The sequence below is a fragment of the Staurois parvus genome, unplaced genomic scaffold, assembly GCF_062004578.1.
Source record: "Staurois parvus isolate SC_StPar_1 unplaced genomic scaffold, SC_StPar_1.0 ptg000131l, whole genome shotgun sequence".
Lineage (NCBI taxonomy): Eukaryota > Metazoa > Chordata > Amphibia > Anura > Ranidae > Staurois > Staurois parvus.
The window spans coordinates 5,922,869-5,949,149 of NW_028317927.1; the positions used below are offsets into that span (position 1 = coordinate 5,922,869).

Consider the following 26,281-nt stretch of genomic DNA (forward strand, 5'->3'; position numbering starts at 1 on the left):
ATTACATGCAAACCAAGATAGTTCAAGCCGTGATTTTTCATAATTGTGATGATTATGGCTTACAGCTCATGAAAACCCCAAATCCACAATCTCAGAAAATTAGAATATTGTGAAAAGGTGCAATATTCTAGGCTCAAAGTGTCCCACTCTAATCAGCTAATTAAGCCATAACACTTGCAAAGAGTTCCTGAGCCTTTAAATGGTCTCAGTCTGGTTCAGTAGGAATCACAATCATGGGAAAGACTGCTGACCTGACAGTTGTGCAGAAAACCATCATTGACACCCTCCATAAGGAGGGAAAGCCTCAAAAGGTAATTGCAAAAGAAGTTGGATGTTCCCAAAGTGCTGTATCAAAGCACCCTAATAGAAAGTTATGTGGAAGGGAAAAGTGTGGAAGAAAAAGGTGCACAAGCAGCAGGGATGACCGCAGCCTGGGGAGGATTGTCAGGAAAAGGCCATTCAAAAGTGTTGGGGACTTTCACAAGGAGTGGACTGAGGCTGGAGTCAGTGCATCAAGAGCCACCACACAAAGACGGATCCTGGGCATGGGCTTCAAATGTCGTATTCCTCTTGTCAAACCACTCCTGAACAACAAAAACGTCAGAAGCGTCTTACTTGGGCTAAAGAAAAACAGACCTAGTATGTTGCTCAGTGGTCCAAAGTCCTCTTTTCTGATGAGAGCAACTTTTGCATCTCATTTGGAAACCAAGGACCCAGAGTATGGAGGAAGAATGGAGAGGCACACACTGCAAGATGTTTGAAGTCCAGTGTGAAGTTTCCACAGTCTTTGTTGATTTGGGGAGCCATGTCATCTTCTGGTGTTGGTCCACTGTGCTTCATTAAGTCCAGGGTCAACACAGCCGTCTACCAGGAGATTTTGGAGCACTTCATGCTTCCTTCCACAGACGAGCTTTATGGGGATGCTGACTTCATTTTCCAGCAGGACTTGGCACCTGCCCACACTGCCAAAAGCACCAAAACTTGGTTCAATGACCGTGGGGTTACTGTGCTTGATTGGCCAGCAAACTCACCTGACCTGAACCCCATAGAGAATCTATGGGGCATTGCCAAGAGAAAGATGAGAGACATGAGATCGAACAATGCAGAAGAGCTGAAGGCTGGTATTGAAGCATCCTGGTCTTCCATAACACCTCAGCAGTGCCACAGGTTGATAGCTTCCGTGCCACGCCGCATTGAGGCAGTAATTGCTGCAAAAGGGGCCCAAACCAAGTACTGAGTACATATACTTTTCAGAAGTCTGATATTGTTCTATGTACAATCCTTGTTGTATTGATTGCATGTAATATTCTAATTTTCTGAGATTGTGGATTTGGGGTTTTCATGAGCTGTAAGCCATAATCATCACAATTATGACAAATCACGGCTTGAACTATCTTGCTTTGCATGTAATGAGTCTATCTCATATATTAGTTTCACCTTTTAAGTTGCATTACTGAAATAAATGAACTTTTGCATGATATTCTAATTTTCCGAGTTTCACCTGTATCTTCCAGTTCCGATTCCTCTCCGTTTCATTTACTCCCTGCTGGGGCTGTTCTATCAGTTGTCCGCTGCCTGCATGACTTAGAGAACCCTTACAAATAAATGAAATAAGCTTATTTATATTTTATGATCTCTTCTGCTCATCAATTCAGGGATTACTCCATCCGCCAATAAATTAAGCATATACGGAAAAGAGTCTCCCAAATATTAGGAAAACAGACAGTAAGAAACCACAAAATAGTATATTTTATTATGCTTTGTATCAAAAATGTAAAATGGAGCTTGTCTTCATATACAGTTAATAAAACTATCTGTATATCTCCAGTATGTGTGTGCCTTTATCCCACAGCATTATGACCACCCGTGCAACACTAAATTAAAAACACTGATGGCAATATCTGCATATTTGGATATTTTTAGGCAGCTATGCTGATATTACTCATTACTTTAATCATTATTTTGATTTTACTGCTGCACTAGGTGGTCATAACGGTGTGTTCTATACTGCTATCTGTGCTTCATTACAGAGATTTCCCCTTACTTCTTGTTATGCTGACCATAGTTTCACTTGATATCATGGCTAACTGCTGCTGTTTACCATATTACCATAGCCATAGGTCCTGAGGAAGTTTGTTGGTAATTTGCCACTTTTATTAAAGTGGAACTTTAGTCAGAAAATTAAGTCCTGCTGGGTCACTTCAGGCTGGCCATTTAGGCATGTAAAATTAAAACATTAAAAATAAGTGCATATACTGGTTAAATTCCAGTAATACATTGTCTCCCCCTGCTCCACTGCTCCAAAAATCAAAGCCACTAGAGGCTGATCTGTTGACAGCCTAAAGATTTACCATTGCTCAGGGGCTTTGGGCTATAGCAAAATGGCAGCCTCCAGTAAGAAGAAACAGGAGCAATGCTAGAGACAGTTTACAGCACACACTGACTTTGGTAGCATAATTAATAATGTGGAATGTACAGTATGTTCCATGCTAAAGAAAGTTATTTTTTTTATGAAGTGGTTTTGGGTAAAGTCCCGCTTTAAGCAGATTTCAGTTATTTCAATCACCGGACTCAGCTTCACATGTGGTCGGTCTGTTTGCAAATGCAGATTGCCTAGGAACTCCCACTCCTGCAGACTGACATCCACCCATCAAGGCATTTTGATATTATCATAATTCCTCACAACAACCAGCCCACTGCTTGCATCAGGCCCAAGCAATCTTGAAAGGAGTTCTGAGGCAGGATACTGTGTTTTCTAGAAAATATGTGCAGCATCCTGCCAGTCCCTCCCACCAGCCATGATCTGCCTGCATTTCATAGAGTACCACAGAACACCCAAAAATAGGGTATGTAATGAAAAATTAGAATGTTGATGAGGAAGAAAGGTAGGAAACAGGGATGCCAAAATATAAACAGATTGAACTTCAGCTTTAATAGGATTAGCTTCTAGTATCTAAATACACCTAATATAACTGGATACTAACATTTATAGATAAAATTGATCCAGGGAATATCCATATTGCCTCTCGGGTGATCAGGAAGGAATTTTTTCCTCTGCAGGAGCAAATTGGATCATGCTTTGCTGGGTTTTTTGCCTCTTCTGGAACAGCTGTGGGTATAGGATTATAAAAATGTTTATTTTTTAATGGTTGAACTGGATTAATGTTTGTCTTTTTTAAGCCAGACTAACTATGTAACTATATGTCACTATGTAACTATGTATCTTAATATGAGCTGTACTAAAATATCACCTACACTCCCAAGGTTCATGTTTTACCAAAATTGCATTACAAAACTTTGTAGGTAGACAAGTAGGTGCCTAAAATTGTTAATAATATATTCTTTTTTGCATTGATGTCGCCTAAATTAGATTTTCTATATTTGTTGGAAGTTATAAAAACAACGTAAAAAGAGTATGATGTTTTTGTTTTTTTGTTTTTCTACAGCATTGGTGGAGACGTGGTAAGAGGAAGTGAAGGGAATTACGTCAATAAACACTTCCGCATGGGATTTATGACAATGCCTGCACCGCAAGATAGGCTACCACATCCATGTTCTAGTGGATTTTCTGTGCGCTCACAGTCCCTCCATTCTGTCGGTGGCACTGATGATGACAGCAGCAGTTGTTCTCGGAAACAACCTCCTCCAAAGCCAAAACGAGATCCAAACACAAAGCTAAGCATTTCGTCTGAGACTGTTAACACTGGAACACTAGGCAAGAGTCCAAAGTTCACAGACAGAACAGATGGTAAGTTATATGTCTCATATGTTCCCTTTCCAAAGAACAGGAGTAATGGAACGATACTTTGTACATGTATATTTCAAGGGTTCCTAATGTGTTAAATAAAGATAAAGGGAATCTAATCCTTAAAATAAAAAATGTTATGGAGTATTATAGATAATGTTTATTTCTGACAAGAAGTCAAGGTTTTAACCTCAGAACCAGTTGATGTCATTTTTTTTATTCTTTAAGGTAAACCTGTTTATGAAAGGAATACATTTGCATGAATCATTAGGGTACATATTAGCATTGCCAAGTCCTATTTTTATTGTAAGTAAAGATTATATTTCCTGATATAATAAAATACTTCTGCTACCAAACAATCTAGTTTAGGCTAAATTCACACGGTTTCTTTCTTCAACGCAGATTATGGGTGTTTTATGGTCCCCCTGTTCCTGTTTTCTGCACAGCTGTGTCTCTTTCAGGTCAGATGTATACATCATTAGAAATAAGTGTACTGTTTAACTACTGGAAATGTTTGTATTGATTATAGTCGACCACAGCCTTTCTCAATCTTTTTACCCAGAAGGAACCCTTTGAAGTATTTTTCTGGTCTTTGGGAACACCTGCTAAAAATAATTTTACCTACAATTTGTGGTACATTAGCATGAGCAGTCAATTGTAGAGTGCTTTAAATATATGAATAAGTAGTATGGTATATCTAGCATATTTTACAACCAGCGCAGAATATTTTCTACATTCTTCTGTTCTGTACAACAAAATCCTTAGTAATTATCATAAAATTAAATGAATGATAATAGAAAAGAAAAATAGAAGGTAAAAATTATAGTGTCTCTTAACAGTAATGGTTAGTGTAGAAGTGCACCCTTGCATTGGTGGTCAGTGCGGATAGGAGATAAATTCACCATTGCTCATTGCTCAAGGAACCCCTAACAACCACAGGAAGAACCCTAGGGTTTCAAAGAATCCTAATTGAGAAAACGCTGGTCAACCAAATTATTATCGTGATTTTTATTTCAGATATTGCACATATTAACTAATAACATTTTTTTTTCCAGTTTCTAAAGCTCCTTTTAGGAACAGCAGTTGGTCATTTGACCGACAAAAGAGCTTTCATATATGCACACAATCTATTGGGTTACATGTTCACTCAACAATTGCTCCTGGCAGAGGAACAATAGCAGTCAGCTAGGAAAATTCTTCTCAAGTTTTTCAGCAGTGATTGGTCAGCAAGAAGGTATCTTCAGAAGCTGTAGACTTACAATTGCTTTCCAATTTGAAGCAGATTTCTATATATCTAATATATATGGGCAGCATAGCTCCTGAAAACATGCAGTTTTTAGCTGTAAATGGCCAACAAGCACCAGTGCATTTTTTGCTGCTATAGCGTCTTTGATTTTAGCTGATGTTGACCATTGCAGACATCTCTAAGTTAATGATAATACAGGTGCATCTCAATAAATTAGATTATCAAAAAGTTAACTTATTTAAGTAATTCAATTAAAAAAGTGAAACTCATATATTACAGAGTGATATATTTCAAGCATTTCTTTCTTTTAATTTTGATGATTGTGGCTCACAGCTAGTGAAAACCCAATATTCAGTATCTAAAAAAAATAGAATATTACATAAGGTCAATAAAAAAAGTATTTTTAATACAGAAATGTTGTCTTACTGAAAAGTATGTCCATGTACAGTATAGTATGCATTCAATACTTGGTCAGGGCTTCTTGTGCATGAATTACTGCATCAGTGCAGCATGGCATGGAGGCGATCAGCCTGTGGCACTGCTGAGGTGTTATCAAAGGTTGCTTTGATAGTGGCCTTCAGCTTGTCTGCATTGTTGGGTCTGGTGTCTCTCATCATCTTATTGACAGTTTCCCTGTGAGGTTTATGCCAGGCGGGTTTGCTGGCCAATCAAGCACATTGATACCATGATCATTAAACCAGGTATTGGTACTTTTGGCAGTGTGGGCAGGTGCCAAGTCATGCTGGAAAATGAAATTAGAATCTCCATAAAGCTGCTCAGCAGAGGGAAGCATGAAGTGCTCTAGAATTTCCTGGTACACGACTTTGGACTTGGTAAAACAGTGGGCCAACACCAGCAGATGACATGACTCCCCAAATCATCACTGACTGTGGAATCTTCACACTGGACCTCATGCAACTCTCCACTCTTCCTCCAGACTTTGACCTTGATTTCCAAATTAAATGCAAAATTTACTTTCATCCGTAAAGAGAACTTTGGACCACTGAGCAACAGTCCGGTCCTTTTTCTCCTTAGCCCAGGTAAGATGCTTCTGATGTTGTCTTTGGTTTAGGAGTGGCTTGACACAAGGAATGTGACAGTTGCAGCCCATGGATAGTCCTGGTAGTCCAGAATATGTCTGTGTGTGGTGGCTCTTGAAGCACTGAAACTAGCCAAAGTCCACATCTTGTGAATCTCCCCCAAATTCTTGAATGGCCTTTGCTTCACAGTCCTCTCAAGGCTGCGGTTATCCCTGTTGCTTGTACACCTTTTTCTATCACACTTTTTCCTTCCACTCAACTTTCCATTAATATGCTTGGATACAGCGCTCTATGAACAGCCAGCTTCTTTAGCAATGCCCTTTTGTGACTTACCCTCCTTGTGGACGGTGTCAGTGACTGTCTTCTGGACAACTGTCAAGTCAGCAGTCTTCCCCATGATTGTGTAACCTACTGAACCAATGGACTGCAGACATAGTACAGGAAATGACCGGAGACTGCAGACATAGTACAGGAGGAGACCAAAGACTGCGGACACAGTACAGGAGATGACCAGAGACTGCGGACATAGTACAGGAGATGACCAGAGACTGCGGACACAGTACAGGAGATGACCAGAGACTGCAGACCTTTGGGTAGGGGGGGTGGGTACCCAAATTTGACAGGTACCCGCTCCCACTTCCTCGGAGTTGTCCCCCCCCTCCCCATAGTCTTCTTGGACATGTAACAGGTCCCACAAGACTACAGGGCTATTCACAAAGCGCAGCGCTTCTTGGGCATGTGAAGTGGGCACCCGGCTGTCAGGGCTCCCGGGTATGACCAGAGGTGTGTGACTGACGCAGGGAAACGCAGGCTTCAGATATGTTATAAACAATGTAATTTATTAACACTAACCATACAAACATAAACGCAGTGTAATACTAAAACATAACACAGTGCAAACAAACCAAACCAACCACCCACAGATAACAGTACATACAATGCAAGCGTCGTCAGGCAGGCCGGGTCAATATCAGTCGGGCAGGTAGGTACAGGGGGAGCAAGCGGAGAATGGTCGGGGTCACAGGCCAGGTTCAGCAGGTAGCGGGCAGCGTAGTACAGAGGGTCAGGCAGAGGAGAATGGTCAGACAAGCCAGGGATCAGAGCAGGGTCAGTAGAGAATCAGACAGGAACAGAGAGCAGGAACAGGATACAGGGCCCAAGAGAAACACAACACCAAGGCCGAGTCTGCAGGTCTGAATGTCCCTTAAATACACCAGTATAATTAGTTCCAGGTGTTTGACTGGCTGCAAGGTTGAGTCTCTGATTGCTGGGAGCACCCGCTGGCCAGCCCTGGTACTGCAGCTCATAAGGCAGCTGAGTCCCACTATTGCTGGCCAGTCCATTCCTGACAGTACCCCCCCCCTCAAGGAGCGGCCTCAGGATGCTCCAAACAGTCCTAGCTGGGCAAAATGTTCCACTGCCCGGGTCTGGTAGCTGGCGGGATATCAAAGACTGGCACACCGGGCAGGACTTCGGGCAGCGGCACACCGGGCGGAGGCACATCTTGCAGGACTCCGGGCAGAGGCACATCGGGCTGGACTCCGGGCAGAGGCACATCGGGCTGGACTCCGGGCAGAGGCACATCGGGCTGGACTCCAGGCAGAGGCACATCGGGCTGGACTCCGGGCAGAGGCACATCGGGCAGAGGCACACCGGGCAGAGGCACACCAGGCTGGACTCCGGGCAGAGGCACATTGGGCAGGACTCCGGGCAGAGGCACATCGGGCTGGACTCCGGGCAGAGGCACACCGGGCAGAGGCACACCGGGCAGAGGCACATTGGGCTGGACTCCGGGCAGAGGCACATCGGGCAGGACTCCGGGCAGAGGCACATCGGGCAGGACTCCGGGCAGAGGCACATCGGGCTGGACTTCGGGCAGAGGCACATCGGGCTGGACTCCGGGCAGAGGCACATCGGGCTGGACTCCGGGCAGAGGCACATCGGGCAGGACTCCGGGCAGAGGCACATCGGGCAGGACTCCGGGCAGAGGCACATCGGGCAGGACTCCGGGCAGAGGCACATCGGGCCGGACTCCGGGCAGAGGCACATCGGATTACCAGGCGGAGCAGCAGGCAGCGGGCCACCAGGCGGAGCAGCAGGCACCGGGCCCCCAGGCGGAGCAGCAGGCACCGGACCCCCAGGCGGAGCAGCAGGCAGCGGGCCACCAGGCGGAGCAGCAGGCAGCGGGCCCCCGGGCGGAGCAGCAGGCAGCGGGCCCCCGGGCGGAGCAGCAGGCAGCGGGCCCCCGGGCGGAGCAGCAGGCACCGGGCCCCCGGGCGGAGCAGCAGGCACCGGGCCCCCGGGCGGAGCAGCAGGCACTGGGCCACCGGGCGGAGCAGCAGGCAGCGGGCCCCCGGGCGGAGCAGCAGGCAGCGGGCCCCTGGGCGGAGCAGCAGGCACCGGGCCACTGGGCGGAGCAGCAGGCAGCGGGCCCCCGGGCAGAGCAGCAGGCAGCGGGCCCCAGGGCGACCAGCATCGGGTCCCCAGGCGGGGCGACTGGCATCGGGCCCCCAGGCGGAGTGGCGGGCGCCGGGCCCCCAGGAGGGGCGACAGGCATCGGGCCCGCAGGCGGGGCGACAGGCATCGGGCCCCCAGGCGGGGCAACAGGCATCGGGCCCCCAGGCGGGGCATCGGGCCCCCAGGCGGGGCGACAGGCATCGGGCCCCCAGGCGGAGCGGCGGGCGCCGGACCCCCAGGCGGAGCGACAGGTCTCGGGCCCTCAGGCGGAACGGCGGGCGCCGGACCCCCAGTTGGAGCGACAGGTCTCGGGCCCTCAGGCGGAGCGACAGGTCTCGGGCCCCCAGGCGAAGCGGCGGGCACCGAGTCACCAGGCACGACAGTGGGCTCCGAGTCAACTGGCATGACCGCTGGCACTGGGTCAGACATTGGATCGTCTGGCTGGACAGCGGGCATCAGGTCACCAGGCATCAGGTCATTTGGCTCGACAGCGGGCACCGCGTCATCTGGCAAGGCAGTGGGCTCCGAGTCAACTGGTATGACCGCGGGCACTGGGTCAGACATTGGATCGTCTGACTGGACAGCGGGCATCGGGTCACCAGGCATCAAGTCATTTGGCTCGACAGCGAGCACCGCGTCATCTGGCAAGGCAGTGGGCTCCGAGTCAACTGGCATGACCGCGGGCACTGGGGCAGTTGGCACGACAGCAGGCACCGGGTCATCAGGTACCGGATTGTCTGGCTCGACAGCGGGCATCGGGTCACCAGGTATGACAGCGGGCACTGGGTCACCAGGCATCAGGTCATTTGGCTTGCCAGCGGGCACCGCGTCATCTGGCAAGGCAGTGGGCACCGGGTCACCAGGCATTGGATCGTCTGGCTCGACAGCGGGCACTGGGTCACCAGGCATCAGGTCATTTGGCTTGCCAGCGGGCACCGCGTCATCTGGCAAGGCAGTGGGCACCGGGTCACCAGGCATTGGATCGTCTGGCTCGACAGCGGGCATCGGGTCACCAGGTATGACAGCGGGCACTGGGTCACCAGGCATCAGGTCATTTGGCTCGCCAGCGGGCACCGCGTCATCTGGCAAGGCAGTGGGCACCGAGTCACCAGGTACGACAGCGGGCTCTGAGTCAATTGGCACGACAGCGGGCACCGGATCAGGTACCGGATCATCTGGATCAACAGCGGCATCGAGTCAACTGGCCTAAAGGATCGTCAGGCTGGATCAGTTCATCATGCTGGGTAGAGGCATCAGGCTGAATGCCGGCGTCCGGCTGAGTAGAGGCTTCAGGCCGAGTAGAGGCTTCAGGCCGAGTAGAGGCATCAGGCCGAGTAGAGGCTTCAGGCCGAGTAGAGGCTTCAGGCCGAGTAAAGGCATCAGGCCGAATAGAGGCATTAGGCTGAGTAGAGGCTTCAGGCCGAGTAGAGGCATCAGGCCGAATAGAGGCTTCAGGCCGAGTAGAGGCTTCAGGCCGAGTAGAGGCTTCAGGCTGAAGAGAGGCATCAGGCTGCGTACAGGCATCAGGCCGAGTAGAGGCATCAGGCTGCGTACAGGCATCAGGCTGAGTACAGGCATCAGGCTGAGTAGAGGATTCAGGCTGAGTAGAGGCTTCAGGCTGAACCACGGAAGGCAGGTTCACCGGTTTGGATACTGGCAGGATGGTATTGGTTGGAAAGAATTTTCGCTTTTTTCTGGTTTTAACTACTGGAGCACTGCAAGTAAACGCAGGTCTGCAAACGAATGGAGCAGCTGGAGACAGAGAAGAGCTGGAGGATGGAACAGGAGAGGGAGCAGTTGCTACAGAGGGCTTTTTTACAGGGTTAAAGGCAGGATAGGTGCAGCGAGTGGGAACAGGGTATTGACATGCGGTAGATAGCAGGGCAGGAGGAGCTGTTGGGAATGCAGGAATAGAGTTTTGAGGAAATAGATTAGAAGCAGGACTGGGTTTTTGTAAGCTGACTGAGGCTGGGTGCAACAAGTCTGTCCATGTCTGCAGTATGGGTTGAACAAAGCTGAGCTTACACAAAGCCTGTCTGACCAAAGACTGCACTGCGTTTATACAATCTCTTAGTGTCTGTGGTGAACATGTGGAATATCGCTCCAGAAAGTAACCCACATCATCCTCTAATAACCACACCAGGGACTCTACCTGGTCTGCACTAAATGGTGGCAAAAATTCATCCCTGCATTCGGGGGTACCAGATGAAACCAACTCAGCACAAACCTCAATCAATGGCTGCACCTCAGAGAACTCTGTGCCCTGATCTACTAGAACATGAGCGAGCCGTATACATTCTAGCAGTTCATCCCGGGGATACTCCTTCAGAGTTTGATAAGCATACTCTCTGTCATCAAACACTAGCAGATATAAATACACAACCTCATCAAGATCCATCCTTCCCATCAACAAGCCAAGATGACTTCCCTGTGCAGCCACTTCTGGTCAGGATTGGCCTTGGTGTAATGTCAGGGCTCCCGGGTATGACCAGAGGTGTGTGACTGACGCAGGGAAACGCAGGCTTCAGATATGTTATAAACAATGTAATTTATTAACACTAACCATACAAACATAAACGCAGTGCAATACTAAAACATAACACAGTGCAAACAAACCAAACCAACCACCCACAGATAACAGTACATACAATGCAAGCGTCGTCAGGCAGGCCGGGTCAATATCAGTCGGGCAGGTAGGTACAGGGGGAGCAAGCGGAGAATGGTCGGGGTCACAGGCCAGGTTCAGCAGGTAGCGGGCAGCGTGGTACAGAGGGTCAGGCAGAGGAGAATGGTCAGACAAGCCAGGGATCAGAGCAGGGTCAGCAGAGAATCAGACAGGAACAGGAAACAGGGCCCAGGAGAAACACAACACCAAGGCAGAGTCTGCAGGTCTGAATGTCCCTTAAATACACCAGTATAATTAGTTCCAGGTGTTTGACTGGCTGCAAGGTTGAGTCTCTGATTGCTGGGAGCACCCGCTGGCCAGCCCTGGTACTGCAGCTCATAAGCAGCGAATAAAAACAAGCATGTAAGTCCTCAAGGGGACTTTAGAGGCAAGATGCCAATGCGAATCCCGTCATGGAGGAAGCCACTCAGTACAGCTGACGCGTTTCGAAGGACGCTCAGCTCTGAGGAAGAAGGCACGTCCTTCGAAACGCGTCAGCTGTACTGAGTGGCTTCCTCCATGACGGGATTCGCATTGGCATCTTGCCTCTAAAGTCCCCTTGAGGACTTACATGCTTGTTTTTATTCGCTGTTTGTGAGTACCATTCTTTTATTCAATAAATTTTTGGTTACTGAGGTAATGCGCAAGGTTGGTGCGCTTCTCTTTTGTTGTTCTCCTTCACAGTTTTGTTTGGGCTTCCCCAGCCTTGATGTGGAGCTGCACGACCTTGTCTATTCCGGTGGTCCCTTCCTTTTTGGAGTTTGATTCCATCTACTTACCACCGGCCTGGGTCCCGGAGCGCAGGAGATATTGCATTTGGTTCACTGCAGCTCATAAGGCAGCTGAGTCCCACTATTGCTGGCCAGTCCATTCCTGACACCGGCTGTGAAGAGTAGAGCTAACACGGCAGCGGCGAAGGGGGGGGAATACTGGGTTGGCCACTCCATATTTGCTCCATAAGACGCACAGACATTTTCCCCCATTTTTTGGGAGGAAAAAGTGCATTTTATAGAGTGAAAAATACAGTAAAAGAAAGAAATGCTTGACATATATTACTCTTTGAGTAATTGATCTATATCATACAAATAAATATTTAATATTTAATTTACCCAAAAGTTGGAGTAATAAAATTTACATTCTGCCTGCAATTTGTGGAGAGGAATCCATTACTTGCTCTAGCTGGCAAACGAGCTGGTAAAAGTGATCTAAGCACCCTGTTACAGTATCCTCCCTAAAGAAGAAGTCTGTACTCAAGGGAAAAAAAGGCTTCCTTCCCCAGTTGACTTCCAGTCATCTGCGTTATCCAATATAGGTTCTGATTTAAGGCCCTTTATTATGATTGAAGTGCCCAAATGAGGACATGAGATGCTATTTGATTGCAAGTGCCTTTCCCTAATAATGACATTTGGTATATAACCTTTTAATCATTAAATGTTCGTGGTTGTCAAAGAAAGGGGGAGAGCTGCCACTCTGCCAGTGTCAGAAGTAAACTAGACACTTCCTGGCATGACCTTTGTAGGTTGTTGTATATAACTGGTAATAACTGTGGATAGCTTTGTTCAGAGCCTTCCTCATACAACAATGGTGTCACTGCATTGATGTTTGTAGCGTCAATTTTTTTTCTGATGTTTGAGCTCCCTTTCAGATCTGGTATTTTTATCTGTCTTCTGATATTCCTACACACATAACTTTATTTTGCACCAAGTAAACAAAGGCATGTGGTTTTCAAAAAAGAACACAACTTGGCAGCCTTGTTTCCCCAGGTCTATATATGAACTATGACCTGATCTTTTTTCTGGGACACAGTTAATTAACTTTTCACACCATTGTAGTGTTTCACCCATGTTTGGTGTTTACTTCCCACTTTTAATCTGGGCAAGATTAGTAACATGACCTGTGGTTGCCATGCTTAATGCATTTACCAATTTATGAGAAGCTGATTTAGTGATTCTATGCCATCAAGTGGTGTATCTATGTAGTCATGAATAACAGTGTATAAATGTCTTCCACTTTCCCTTGCCTTTGAGAGCAAATGCTTCATAGCTTGTTCAGAACAGTTCTCTATATCTGTCAGTTTGACTGTGCATTGTTAGAACTGAACATTGCATGCTGAAAATCATAGGCTTTAGTAAATGTTTTTGATTCTGCTGAAGTAAACTGAAGTCCACTATCAAATGCAAACTGGAAAGGCAGCCTAGAAAGAAATTGGTGTCTCTTTTCAGTGATAGCTGATAACAAGGTGTTTTTTTTTACTTCTCAACTTCCATGTGCATTTAGTGTTTTTGCTTTATCATTCTGTTCCCTTAGACCTGGGAACCACAAACTAGATATTTGGTGTTAAAATTTGCCATTTTTTTGTAAGCCTAAAATGATACTTTGTGGCGAAGCTATGCTTTAAGGGTTTGCACCAAAATTCTTTAATGAATATATTAATCAATATCAGTCTGTCTTATAGATGTATCACAAGCTGTTTAGTTAGTTTGCTAACACTTTGTACACTATATTTAATTTGTACCGGCAGCCATTGGGTTTACTTTTAAGTTTACATAATTGTTTCATATTTTTTGTAATAAGAGTAGAGTTTCTTATTGTATGCATATTGTTAATGCTTTTGCCTTCTTCTTCGACTCCCAAAATACCAAATAGCAACAACCTTTTCCAAGATTAGACACACAAGACACAACAGAAACATGTCTACAGTGACAGAAACACAGACTGGAGAGGGTTTGATAATAACTTTTGCAATGCCTCCTACCAGGACAGGGCCTCTGTGAGCAGAGGGGTTCCCTTCCTGAGAAATTAGAAAAAAAAATATTATATAGTAAGTACATATATATCTACTTTGTAGCTTGAAGAAGAGTGAGGTTCAAACTGTTGCTAATCTGTAACACAAGATATTTGCATAAAAATAAAAATATTAAAAGATAAGTATTAGTACATACAGTACATCCAATATACAAACATAAAACATAAAACAGCAAATGGTCCCGAGACGCATCTTAGTGGAATTGCGAACATATACTGAGGTATATATATACAGTCATTTAGCAAAGATACCTCCAGATGAATGTGGCAAGATCCAGTTGCAAGAGCCGCAGGGGAAGATCACAGCTCTGATTCAGAAGAGCTCAATATAGAGTCAGCAGTGATGCAGATATCCAACAACCAACACTTGACCAGCCTGAGAAGCAGTTTCTTACCAAATACATCAGTTGTGTGACAGTGAAAAACTATCTACTCTGCTTCTCAGTTTCTAACAGTTTCTAATCTGTCATACAGCTGGACCTTTAGCTACCTATGGGCTGTCACATGCGTAACCTGGTTTTACCCTTTGTTGTCTATTGAGCCCTGAGCTAAAGTTACCTAGATAACTTCAGACCAGAAGTAAGAGGACCTGTATATAAACTTTATTTTAAAAAAGAGGTTCACCTATTGATATGAAACAGGGTGACCACTACACACATACAGTAGTACAGAGCTAGCTGTGTGGTGCTATGAGTGTGAAATAAGAACAATAAGAGACATTTCTATCACTAGACTTCAGATTCACATACAAACTATGGGCAGAAACAGTTAAGCTGTAAGAACACAGGAACCCTTTTTTAATGCTCTCTGCCCCTAGTCAGGAAGATTCAGAAGCAGCTTTTGCATGGATGGCCATGCAGTCCAATTCTTTCTCTAATTCCTGGAAACTTCCCTTTACATACCGGTTGTATTGTGCCTTCAAAGTCCCACCATGTCAGATGTCTGTTTTAATTCTAATTATTGGGATGTGGAACTTGATAGGCCAAGTAAGATTTAGTCTTCCCTTTATAAAGATATCACAGTCCAGTCTGGAGTTTTTGACCCTGCGAGCAGGGACAAAAAGTATCTGTCTATAATTAAGTAACCAACAGCTACATTAGAAAAAAGAGAAACTCCCTTCCTATGCATTATAATACATAAATATACATGTCAGTCTGGCAATTCAACAGTTTATCTAGCTATGGCACTTCTTCTTAAAGTGATTCTAAAGGTTGGAATTGGAAAAAAAATAACAAACATGTTATACTTATCTGTTCTGTGCAATGGCTTTGTGCAGAGCAGCCCCCATCCTCCTAATTTTTTTGGGTCCCCCACTGGTGGTCCTAGCTCCTCCACCCTGCTGAGTTCCCCCAATAGCAAGCCTCTTGCTATGGGGGCACTTAAACAGGCTTGCTGCTGAGCCACACACAGAGCGCAACTTGGCCCGCTCTCTCTTGTGATTGACAGCAGCAGAAGCCAACGGCTCCCACTGCTGTGTAAGCCAATGAGGATAGAAATACCCAGGAGAGCCATTGCTCTCATGCACATCACTGGAGCGAGATGGGGCTCAGGTAGGTATAAGGAGGGGCTGAGGGGGGAGTTGCACTCAGAAGTTTTTTTACCTTAATACGTAGAATGCATTAAGGTAAAAAAAACCTTCTGCCTTTAAAACCACTTTAATGTGACTCAGTGACAGTCAGGATGGGCCAGAATGCTCTGATTGTGGGGATTAGACCTCCCAATCACTTTTACTTACCACACTCCTAACAGACATATCTATTGCTTTATCACCTCCAAGATCTGAGAGCCAGTGATGTCTCTTACAGTCTATAGACATTAAATTGTTGCCCAATCTGACCCTATTATCAAATATCTATAAGAATGTTAAGCATGAAAAGAGGAATAGAAAGGAAAACATGAAATAACTGATATATATACTGAAATATATATTCAGCTGTTTTTTCTGCAAAGCATCACGTTGATCATCCACAAAATAATCTGAAAATAACACAAGCTATAATATATTCTGCTGTCTCCCCACATTTACACCATTCCCACATGTACAGCAATTTTAACACTGCAGTTTTGATACATCCTCTCAAAATATATTCCCTAAAACAACAGCAAGTTTGAAATAGCTATTATAAATCTGTGAAGGTAATGGAGAAATTGACACAATTGTTCTAATGGGAAAATGCATTGTATTCATTTTAAATAGAAAATGTTCAAACTGAAACTCTACAAAACAGAATAATTTTAACTAAAATGAACTTCAGCATGCAAAAGTGACATAATATTACCCTTATTATCATACAAATTAAAATGTGCTCGGAAGCTACTGGGGGCTGTAAACTCTGTCTGCCACCATACTTGTCCATAAATTGGCAGTAAGATAAAAAATAAGGACATTATTTTATAAAATGTTACTTTTGGGTGTATTAGTCAAGCATTCCAATTAACCTAAAATGATCAGTTACTTAAAAAAAAAAGGCATACTATACCAACAACTCCCCACACGTGGTTCATACACCAACCAAACTCCTTAACATTGACAGTGTTGACGTAGGAGGCCAACTGGTTCAAAGTCCAAATGAACCATCAGTTTAAATCAACTAAATAGATTCCAGATACATTTATACAAAATATGAAAGGTGTTCAAGTCAAACCAGGACTTTTAATATTACAGGTATAAAAAGGGATGCTATCGTGGCGGTACTACACGCAGTAGTAAGTGGCAAGTGTGTCCTATTACTGATAGGTGGACATGTTGCGGGCCAGTCCATAAACTGTTAATCAAGATGACAGACAACAGTGTTAGTGTATGCATGGATGCATGGAACAGCGTGTGGTGATGAAGTTTCTTGTGAACTAGGGTGTAAAACCCACGGATATCTACAGACTTCAAGCACAGTACAGTAATGAGACGCTCAGCCGCAGTAAGACATTCGAATGGTGTAAACGTTTGAAAGATAGCTGTACATACATCACAATGATGACAATCATATGTGACAATCCCGGCCATGGTGGTTCTCAGCCCACAGCAGTCATTCCTGTAAATATTCAGCACATGGAACACCTGATCCAGGATAATCGACACATATCCAATTGTGAAATTGCACAAGAGACAAATCTTTTTGGGGGAATGGTAAACACAATCATGGCAAAGTAAAGCAGGCTGTCCTAGGATGGTGCAAGTGTACTGACAAATCTTTCTATGCCAAAGCTTTCCAGACATTAGTTAAATGCTGGGTTAAGTGTATACTGTATATGTAGTGGGGGAGTATGTTGAAAAAAAAATGCAGTTTCTACTCCTCTCAATTTGTTTTTTTAATATATAAACTCAAAAGTCCCAGTTTGACTTGAATGCCCCGTGCATGTTCACAGCACTTCAGTCTATTTTGTTTCTAAAGCTGCTACAACCTGAATAGAAAAGCCTGACCTATGCCAGCATGCTGCAGAGTAAGAGCCTTGCCCTCTTTGTGTTATCAACGGTCTCTCTGCAGAGGTACGACATGCCCCCTGATGAGTCTGAGTCTGAGATTTTCAATCAGCAGGGAGGATTAGCCTTGCTGATTGCAGCTAGAGGTCTGATTCAGTATGAAGCATACAAGACTTCTACAAAGAGACCACCACTTCCCCACAGAGAGCAAGGGCATCACTCTGAGGCTGCTAGCATGGGATGGGATTTTCTACTCAGGCTGCAGAGGTTGTAGCTGCTTTGGAAGAAAAATACTGTAAGACATTAAACTCTTTTTGTGTGAAATCACCAGAAATGCATTTAGCTGATTTAAACTGATGAAGTTCAAATGGGCTTTTATTTCTTTGCTATCACAGATGTATATTATATATTGGCAGAATTGCTGGCATCCACACAAGCTCCCAGGTGCTGTATCGCCATAGAGTTTTTGTTTAAAATTTCTCAGACAGCTGTCAGCTTTTAGAAGTTATTCAGCTGTCTGTAAAATGTGTCTTTCCCACCTCCTGTGCCATGTTTCCCAGGCTTACCCATCCCTGCTGGGTGCCCTGGACATTGTGAGTGTCAGCAAAAAGGGGGAGGGTGCCTATCGAATAATAAAAGGGACATTAAGGCTGACAATGGCCTAATTTCTTCCTGTATACAGTACCCTGAACCAATGCAGGACAGCTTAAAGCCTAACTGTGCACTTGACAGATTTCCACATTGGTGGATCCCACTTTCCCATGCATATGTTTTCACATGATCAATAATATCAGTGTCCTCTTAACTTCCTCTACTGCCAACAGTGGAAAATCCTATATGCTTCAGAGAAAGGTGCTCCATAATGATGTGGTGCCACTCTCTGCATTATACTTCTGTGAGTCAAGGCTGTCAGATGACCAAATCTCACTGTAATTTCAAAAACTGGAAATGGGCTTAAAGGCAGGATCCCACATATATATTTCAAAAGAGTTTTTTGTGTGTCGGTATTAGTTGAACTGGTTGCATAAACAGTTTATGCAACCAATTTAACCAACGAGAGTTGTTGTAAGTGCTCTATAATGTATGCAGAGCTTTATTTATTTATTTATTTTTAACTGTGCAAGTGTATGGCTAGTATTAATGCTAAGACCAGACTTGCTGATAAACAGTGCAGAGTAAATCTCATGATCAAATTGAGAGATGTTACTGAACGATGGAAAAACTGGAGGTATTAAGCATTAAAAGAACCCTTTCTGGGCAGTGTGCTGCATTTACAGCTCAGTTATTAGATTACACAGCATTCAGAGTTGCATCTTCCTTGTAAACATCAATATATAACTATAATTAATACAATGTATTAATCAATTTATCAGGTATCTCCATCTTGTCCGTCTACTTTAGTTGGTGCCAAAATGTTACTTAAAGTAATATATTACTTAATAAAGTGTTGACCTTTGGATCTGGCACCAGCATTCATTGAAAGAGAGGAACACTCTGCACCTCTGGTTAAGCAACAATGTTTTCTTAAAGTGATCCTGTCATCAGAGGATCACTTGTAAACTAACCGCAGTCAGTAAAAAAAAAGAGTATCTATACCAGGCATTACTAAATGGCAGACCACGGTCTGGACACAGACCAAGTCACTGTCCCATCTGGACTGTTGCATTCATGCCACTTAGGAACCAGTTCTTTCCTTCAGTCGTCACCACTGTTACCCTCACAGTAGAACCTACAGCAGGAGGAAGGACAGTTCTGGATGGAAATCAGGAGCTGCCCAAGTAAACTTTTCAAGTTAAAAAACAGGTGATTGGTTGCTAGGATGCAGGGTTGCTAGGATGCTAGCAACCAATAACCAGCTTGTTAACATGAAAAGTTGTGCTGCTGTTGAGATCGAGGTGCTCTGTTGAGATCTGCTGTGCCTCCTCCCCTCCATCCTGTGTATCTGTATATGGTAGGGCAGTAAAGGGAGCTTTGAAATTGGTGTGAAGGTGGGAGGGGGCATGAGATGAGGGCTAAGGGCACTACTATAAAGGATGAGGGAGCAATGTGAAGGAGGCAGAGGACACTAATGTGAAGGAGGGATGTGATGTGATGTGAAGAGGGCTGAGGACAGTAATGTGAAGTGGGGATGTTGAGAAGACTACTGTGATGTGAAATGGGGGCAGTAGTGTAAAAGGGGATACTGATTAGAAGGGGAGGGAACTGTGTAAATGGGGGGGAAGGAGGGACTGTGATTTAAAAAGATGGACTGTGATGTAAATTGAGAATTTGTTAGTGTATTTAAAACTGATAGTACATCTAACACTTCCTTCCCTCCAGACTGACAATGCAGCTGTCCAAAGGTGTCCCCTCTATTCCTTTATTCAGAGTGGGGTGTTGTAATACAGGAGGTGTGTTACTGGCCAAATCACCAGGTGATAACGGATGGGAAAAATATTAAAAAATAAAACTGATGCAGCCACATATAATGATTGGTAAGCTGCTGTATATTCAATTTATGGTTTTGGGTTTATTACCACCTTATTAAATCCTGTCTGGGTCCTGGGGCCTGGAGGCTTTGCAGAGCTTTGAGTGTGAATAAAACTCCATTCCTAGGTCCACATCTTACCTGGAAACCAGACTTCATTAGTCTTAGCTGTTACCCTGCTGCTTGGGTGAAAAGATCATATGCTGACAGAACACTAAAAGGTACAAATGCTGCCTGTTTGTTTTGGGAAACACAGGGAAACTGTGTTGGTCAGGAACTAATCCAAATTTAGTTAATTGCTCAGATGAGCAGATATTTTGTTTTCAGCTATGGGCTTGCTGTACAAAGCCCTTCTATATTAAACTGTGTTTACTGCCTTGCTGAATAAAAAGTGCAGGGCAAACCTGCTTGGACTGTTCCTGGGTGTCTGTGTCTCATGCATGGCTTATGCTGCCACTACTGTTTTAGCCCACACCTTCAAAACATATACATTTATAATTCAGTCATATTATATCATCACAGTAATTGCATGACATTAAGAATTGGGCAGTAGATATTTTATAGTTCTTTTCAGGGAATTTTATGCATAACAGTATATGAGTAGTGTGTTTGTGATAAAATTAGACTGATTAGGAAAACTCTTTTGGCCCTATTTTGCCTATGGATCACAGTAGTGCAGTTCAATCTGTACTCCTGCGACCCCTTTCAGCCCACCGTTATCCTCCGGTATCACTCAGCCAGTCCAAACTCAGGAAAGATCCTAACTTTACAGGATCAACCCCAGATGCCTGGACCGGCAGCTAGCTCAGTCTCTCAGTGACCTACCCCCTCTACAGCCCAGCACGCCAGTCAATGGTGGAGGGGCAGAGCACAGAGCTTGTGACTGACAATCCCTGACTCTTTGCTCACTGAAGACTGAGAACTGAGTGATCAGAGGTCTTTGATTTCTCAGTTCTTAGTCTTAGAATCAGTCGTCTGATGCTGCATCTACCTAGGTACCTAGGTGAGTACATATATATATACACATATATATATATATATTATGTGACAGTATGAAAGGCAAGGTGATGGATGGATGCTATGTGTCACCTCGCATGCGATCATACCTGGGGGAGTAAAATGGAGTCCACTCCGGGTTTTCTGGGCCACAGTGGCAGAGGTGGTTCCAGACCGGGTTTTGTGGTCCACTGATGACCACCAGCAGGTGGTATAAATAATCAGGGCTGGAGCAAGAAGCTGCTTGTGGCCTGGGACTCAGAGAGCCATTTCTGAGAGAGCTGTGAATGAAAGTGTGTGTTATACAAACAAGGAAAAAGGTTTGCTTACTGTTTCGTTTTTGTTGGTGACAGGGAGAAGCCCTTCACCAGTGAGAGAGGAAAACTTCTGTGTTTAGTTAGTGCCTAGATGGCAAAGGTTTATTTTCTGTTTTGTTTGTTTTTGATATTTGCAACCTTTGAATAAAACTGACGACCAGTCAGATTTTAAGAAAGCCCTACCTTTTTCCCAGGGAAGGTGATCCCCCACCTGAGCTAACCCCACTATATATATATATATATATATATATGTACACTATATTGCCAAATGTATTGGGGCACCCCTCCAAATCATTGGATACAGGTATTCCAATCACCTCTATGACCTCAGGTGTATGAAATCAACCACCTAGGCATGTAAACATTTGTAAAGAATGGGTCACTCTCAGGAGCTAAGTGAATTCAAGCGTGGTACCGTGATAGGTTGCCACTAGAGATGAGCGAAGAAATGAAAAATTCGATTCGACTGATTCGGCGAATTCGTGGACAATATTCGATTCGAGTCGAATAAATTCGCTGTGAATTTAACTTAAAAAAGGGTGTTTCTAGGCTTCAGAGAGACTTAATATTAGTGCAGAACACTGTACCTTTAATTTAAATGCCCTTGGAGTCTGCTGGGGAAGAGAAATAATACTGTCAGTCAGTATGACATGCAGATGAGTGCCGTCGATCTTAGAATCACCGCACACTTCACTCATTTGGGCAGTCACGGGGCCAAAACCAGAGTGTGGAGCCACAGTGTGGCGGTGGAGGCAGCAGCAATGGGAGGCCATACAGCACCCTATGACAAAAATGGAAACCACCAGCAGTGTGAGGAGACCTGAAAGTGGCACATGGCAGAGTGTGGCGATAGAGACAGCAGCAATGGGAGGCCGTACAGGGACCCATGACACACTCTGGACCTGGCAGCAGCATGAGGAGGCGGTACAGGGGCCCATGACAGATTACGGGCCTGGCAGCAGCATGAGGAGTCGGTACAGGGGCCCATGGCAGATTACGGGCCTGGCAGCAGCAATGGGAGGCCGTACAGGGACCCATGACACACTCTGGACCTGGCAGCAGCATGGGGAGGCGGTACAGGGGCCCATGACAGATTACGGGCCTGGCAGCAGCATGAGGAGTCGGTACGGGGGCCCATGACACACTCTGGACCTGGCAGCAGCATGAGGAGGCGGTACAGGGGCGCATGACAGATTACGAGCCTGGCAGCAGCAACTTGGACAGGAGGACGTTCAGCTTCTGCACCGTCGGGTGCGTGCTCGCAAACTGTTGTCTCTTGGAAACGGATTCCAAGAAAGACTGCTGACGGAATCCGTGAAGAGGAGTAGCAGGAGAAGGAGCATCTGAACGAGCGGAATATGCCAACAAGCGACAACAGTGGCCCATGACAGATTACGGGCCTGGCAGCAGCATGAGGAGTCGGTACGGGGGCCCATGGCAGATTACGGGCCTGGCAGCAGCTATGGGAGGCCCGTAATCTGCCAGCACCCTATGACAAAAAATGGAACCCACCAGCAGTGTGAGGAGACCTGAAAGTGGCACATGGCAGAGTGTGGCGATGGAGACAGCAGCAATGGGAGGCCGTACAGGGACCCATGAGAGACTCTGGACCTGGCAGCAGCATGAGGAGGCGGTATAGGGGCCCATGGCAGATTAGGGGCCTGGCAGCAGCTATGGGAGGCCCGTAATCTGCCAGCACCCTATGACAAAAAATGGAACACACCAGCAGTGTGAGGAGACCTGAAAGTGGCACATGGCAGAGTGTGGCGATGGAGGCAGCAGCAATGGGAGGCCGTACAGGGACCCATGAGAGACTCTGGACTTGGCAGCAGCATGAGGAGGCGGTATAGGGGCCCATGGCAGATTAGGGGCCTGGCAGCAGCTATGGGAGGCCCGTAATCTGCCAGCACCCTATGACAAAAAATGGAACACACCAGCAGTGTGAGGAGACCTGAAAGTGGCACATGTTTGGGGCATGATTCATGGCGGATTTAGTCAGTTGTGTCAGGAACTGGTGGTTTGAAATCCAGACTAATCCACGCCTGATTCATTTTCACAAACGTGAGTCTCTCCACACTTTGGGTGGACAGTCGTGTCCTCCGCGGAGTTGCAATACCTCCTGCCGCACTAAACACGCGCTCCGATGCCACGCTACTGGCCGGGCATGACAGCCTTTCAAGGGCAAATTCAGCTAGTTGGGGCCAAAGGTCAAGTTTCGTTGCCCAGTAGTCAAGGGGATTGTCTACCTCGGTTGGCAGGGTGCTGTCCAAGTAGGCCTAAGCCTGTTGTTTGAGGTCCTGCTCCAGGTCCACCTGATGCTGCTGCTGCTGCTGCGGCTGGTTAGTAGTTTCCTCACTGCGCTGGTGAAGAAAGCTACTCATCATCGACTGCAGACTGAGGCAGCCGCTGCTGGTGGAGCTGCCACTGCTCCTACCACCCCACCCCTCCCCTGCTGCCATGGCAGCGGAACACGAGCGCACAGGGCCCACAGTGTCTGAGGATGGACGTTGGCGCAGACAGGCAGAGACCAGCTGACTACATAGGTGTTTTTTATAGTACGTTATTTTGGCCTCCCTCTCAGCAGGTGTGAAAAAGGCCACCATTTTTGAACGGTAGCGAGGGTCCAACAAGGTGGACAGCCAAAAGTCATCCCTCTGTCTGATGGTTATTATTCGGCTGTCGCTACGCAAGCAACCGAGCATGCTATGGGCCATTTGTGCCAAGGAATGCGAGGGACTCCCTGCCTCCATCTCCACAGCATACTGCCACGGTGCGTCTAGGTCCTCTGTCTCCTCTTCCTCCTCCTCTACCAGATGCTCCTGCTCCTCCACTCCTGTCCGCTGAGTGGAAAAACCACCCATTTCACTCAATAATTCCTGAGCACCAATGTCTTCCTCTACCTCCTCCTCTTCTTCCAGTCCTGCCCCCACAGGGGCCATGTGGCGTTGAGATCTGTGCGCCACGTCTACCGCACCCTGACCAGCCATTGTTAACAGCATTTGTTCCAGGACGTGCAACAGAGGAATGACGTCGTTCATCCCATAGTCCTGCCGACTCACGAATAGCGTGGCCTCCTCAAAGGGCCTGAGCAAGCGCAGGTGTCACGCATGAGCTGCCAATGGCTGACATCTAAGTTACACAGGGAGTACCTTTATCTGCTTTTAACATCAGGAAATCTGTGATGGCCTTTTGCTGTTCGTAAAGGCGGTCTAACATATGTAGGGTTGAATTCCACCTTGTTGCAACGTCACAGCATGAGGAGTCGGTATAGGGGCCCATGGCAGATTAGGGGCCTGGCAGCAGTTATGGGAGGCCCATAATCTGCCAGCACCCTATGACAAAAAATGGAACACACCAGCAGTGTGAGGAGACCTGAAAGTGGCACATGGCAGAGTGTGGCGATGGAGACAGCAGCAATGGGAGGCCGTACAGGGACCCATGAGAGACTCTGGACCTGGCAGCAGCATGAGGAGGCGGTATATAGGGGCCTACGGCAGATTAGGGGCCTGGCAGCAGCTATAGGAGGCCCGTAATCTGCCAGCACCCTATGTCAAAAAATTCAACACACCAGCAGTGTGTGAGGAGACCTGAAAGTGGCACATGGCAGAGTGTGGCGATGGAGACAGCAGCAATGGGAGGCCGTACAGGGACCCATGACAGACTCTGGACTTGGCAGCAGCATGAGGAGGCGGTATATAGGGGCTTATGGCAGATTAGGGGCCTGGCAGCAGCTATAGGAGGCCCGTAATCTGCCAGCACCCTATGTCAAAAAATTCAACACACCAGCAGTGTGAGGAGACCTGAAAGTGGCACATGGCAGAGTGTGGCGATGGAGACAGCAGCAATGGGAGGCCGTACAGGGACCCATGACAGACTCTGAACTTGGCAGCAGCATGAGGAGGCGGTATATAGGGGCCCATGGCAGATTAGGGGCCTGGCAGCAGCTATAGGAGGCCCGTAATCTGCCAGCACCCTATGTCAAAAAATTCAACACACCAGCAGTGTGAGGAGACCTGAAAGTGGCACATGGCAGAGTGTGGCGATGGAGACAGCAGCAATGGGAGGCCGTACAGGGACCCATGACAGACTCTGGACTTGGCAGCAGCATGAGGAGGCGGTATATAGGGGCCCATGGCAGATTAGGGGCCTGGCAGCAGCTATGGGAGGCCCGTAATCTGCCTGCACCCTATGTCAAAAAATTTAACACACCAGCAGTGTGAAGAGACCTGAAAGTGGCACATGGCAGCAGAGTGTGGCGATGGAGACAGCAGCAATGGGAGGCCGTACAGGGACCATGACAGACTCTGGACTTGGCAGCAGCATGAGGAGGCGGTATATAGGGGCCCATGGCAGATTAGGGGCCTGGCAGCAGCTATGTGAGGCCCGTAATCTGCCTGCACCCTATGTCAAAAAATTTAACACACCAGCAGTGTGAAGAGACCTGAAAGTGGCACATGGCAGCAGAGTGTGGCGATGGAGACAGCAGCAATGGGAGGCCGTACAGGGACCATGACAGACTCTGGACTTGGCAGCAGCATGAGGAGGCGGTATATAGGGGCCCATGGCAGATTAGGGGCCTGGCAGCAGCTATGTGAGGCCCGTAATCTGCCTGCACCCTATGTCAAAAAATTTAACACACCAGCAGTGTGAAGAGACCTGAAAGTGGCACATGGCAGCAGAGTGTGGCGATGGAGACAGCAGCAATGGGAGGCCGTACAGGGACCCATGAGAGACTCTAGACTTGGCAGCAGCATGAGGAGGCGGTATATAGGGGCCCATGGCAGATTAGGGGCCTGGCAGCAGCTATGTGAGGCCCGTAATCTGCCTGCACCCTATGTCAAAAAATTAAACACACCAGCAGTGTGAAGAGACCTGAAAGTGGCACATGGCAGCAGAGTGTGGCGATGGAGACAGCAGCAATGGGAGGCCGTACAGGGACCATGACAGACTCTGGACTTGGCAGCAGCATGAGGAGGCGGTATATAGGGGCCCATGGCAGATTAGGGGCCTGGCAGCAGCTATGTGAGGCCCGTAATCTGCCTGCACCCTATGTCAAAAAATTTAACACACCAGCAGTGTGAAGAGACCTGAAAGTGGCACATGGCAGCAGAGTGTGGCGATGGAG

The 26,281-nt window shown here is 46.6% G+C and overlaps 1 protein-coding gene across 2 annotated transcripts in view; it reads left to right on the forward strand.

Moving 5' to 3' along the window:
* Window positions 1-26,281, forward strand: part of NYAP2 (neuronal tyrosine-phosphorylated phosphoinositide-3-kinase adaptor 2) — a 233,000-nt gene that overhangs the window by 136,392 nt on the left and 70,327 nt on the right. For both annotated transcript variants that reach the window (XM_089672579.1, XM_089672580.1), the window contains one exon: window positions 3,447-3,748. In XM_089672579.1, the coding sequence (XP_089528705.1) occupies window positions 3,447-3,748 (302 nt within the window). The remainder of the gene's footprint in view (window positions 1-3,446; window positions 3,749-26,281) is intronic.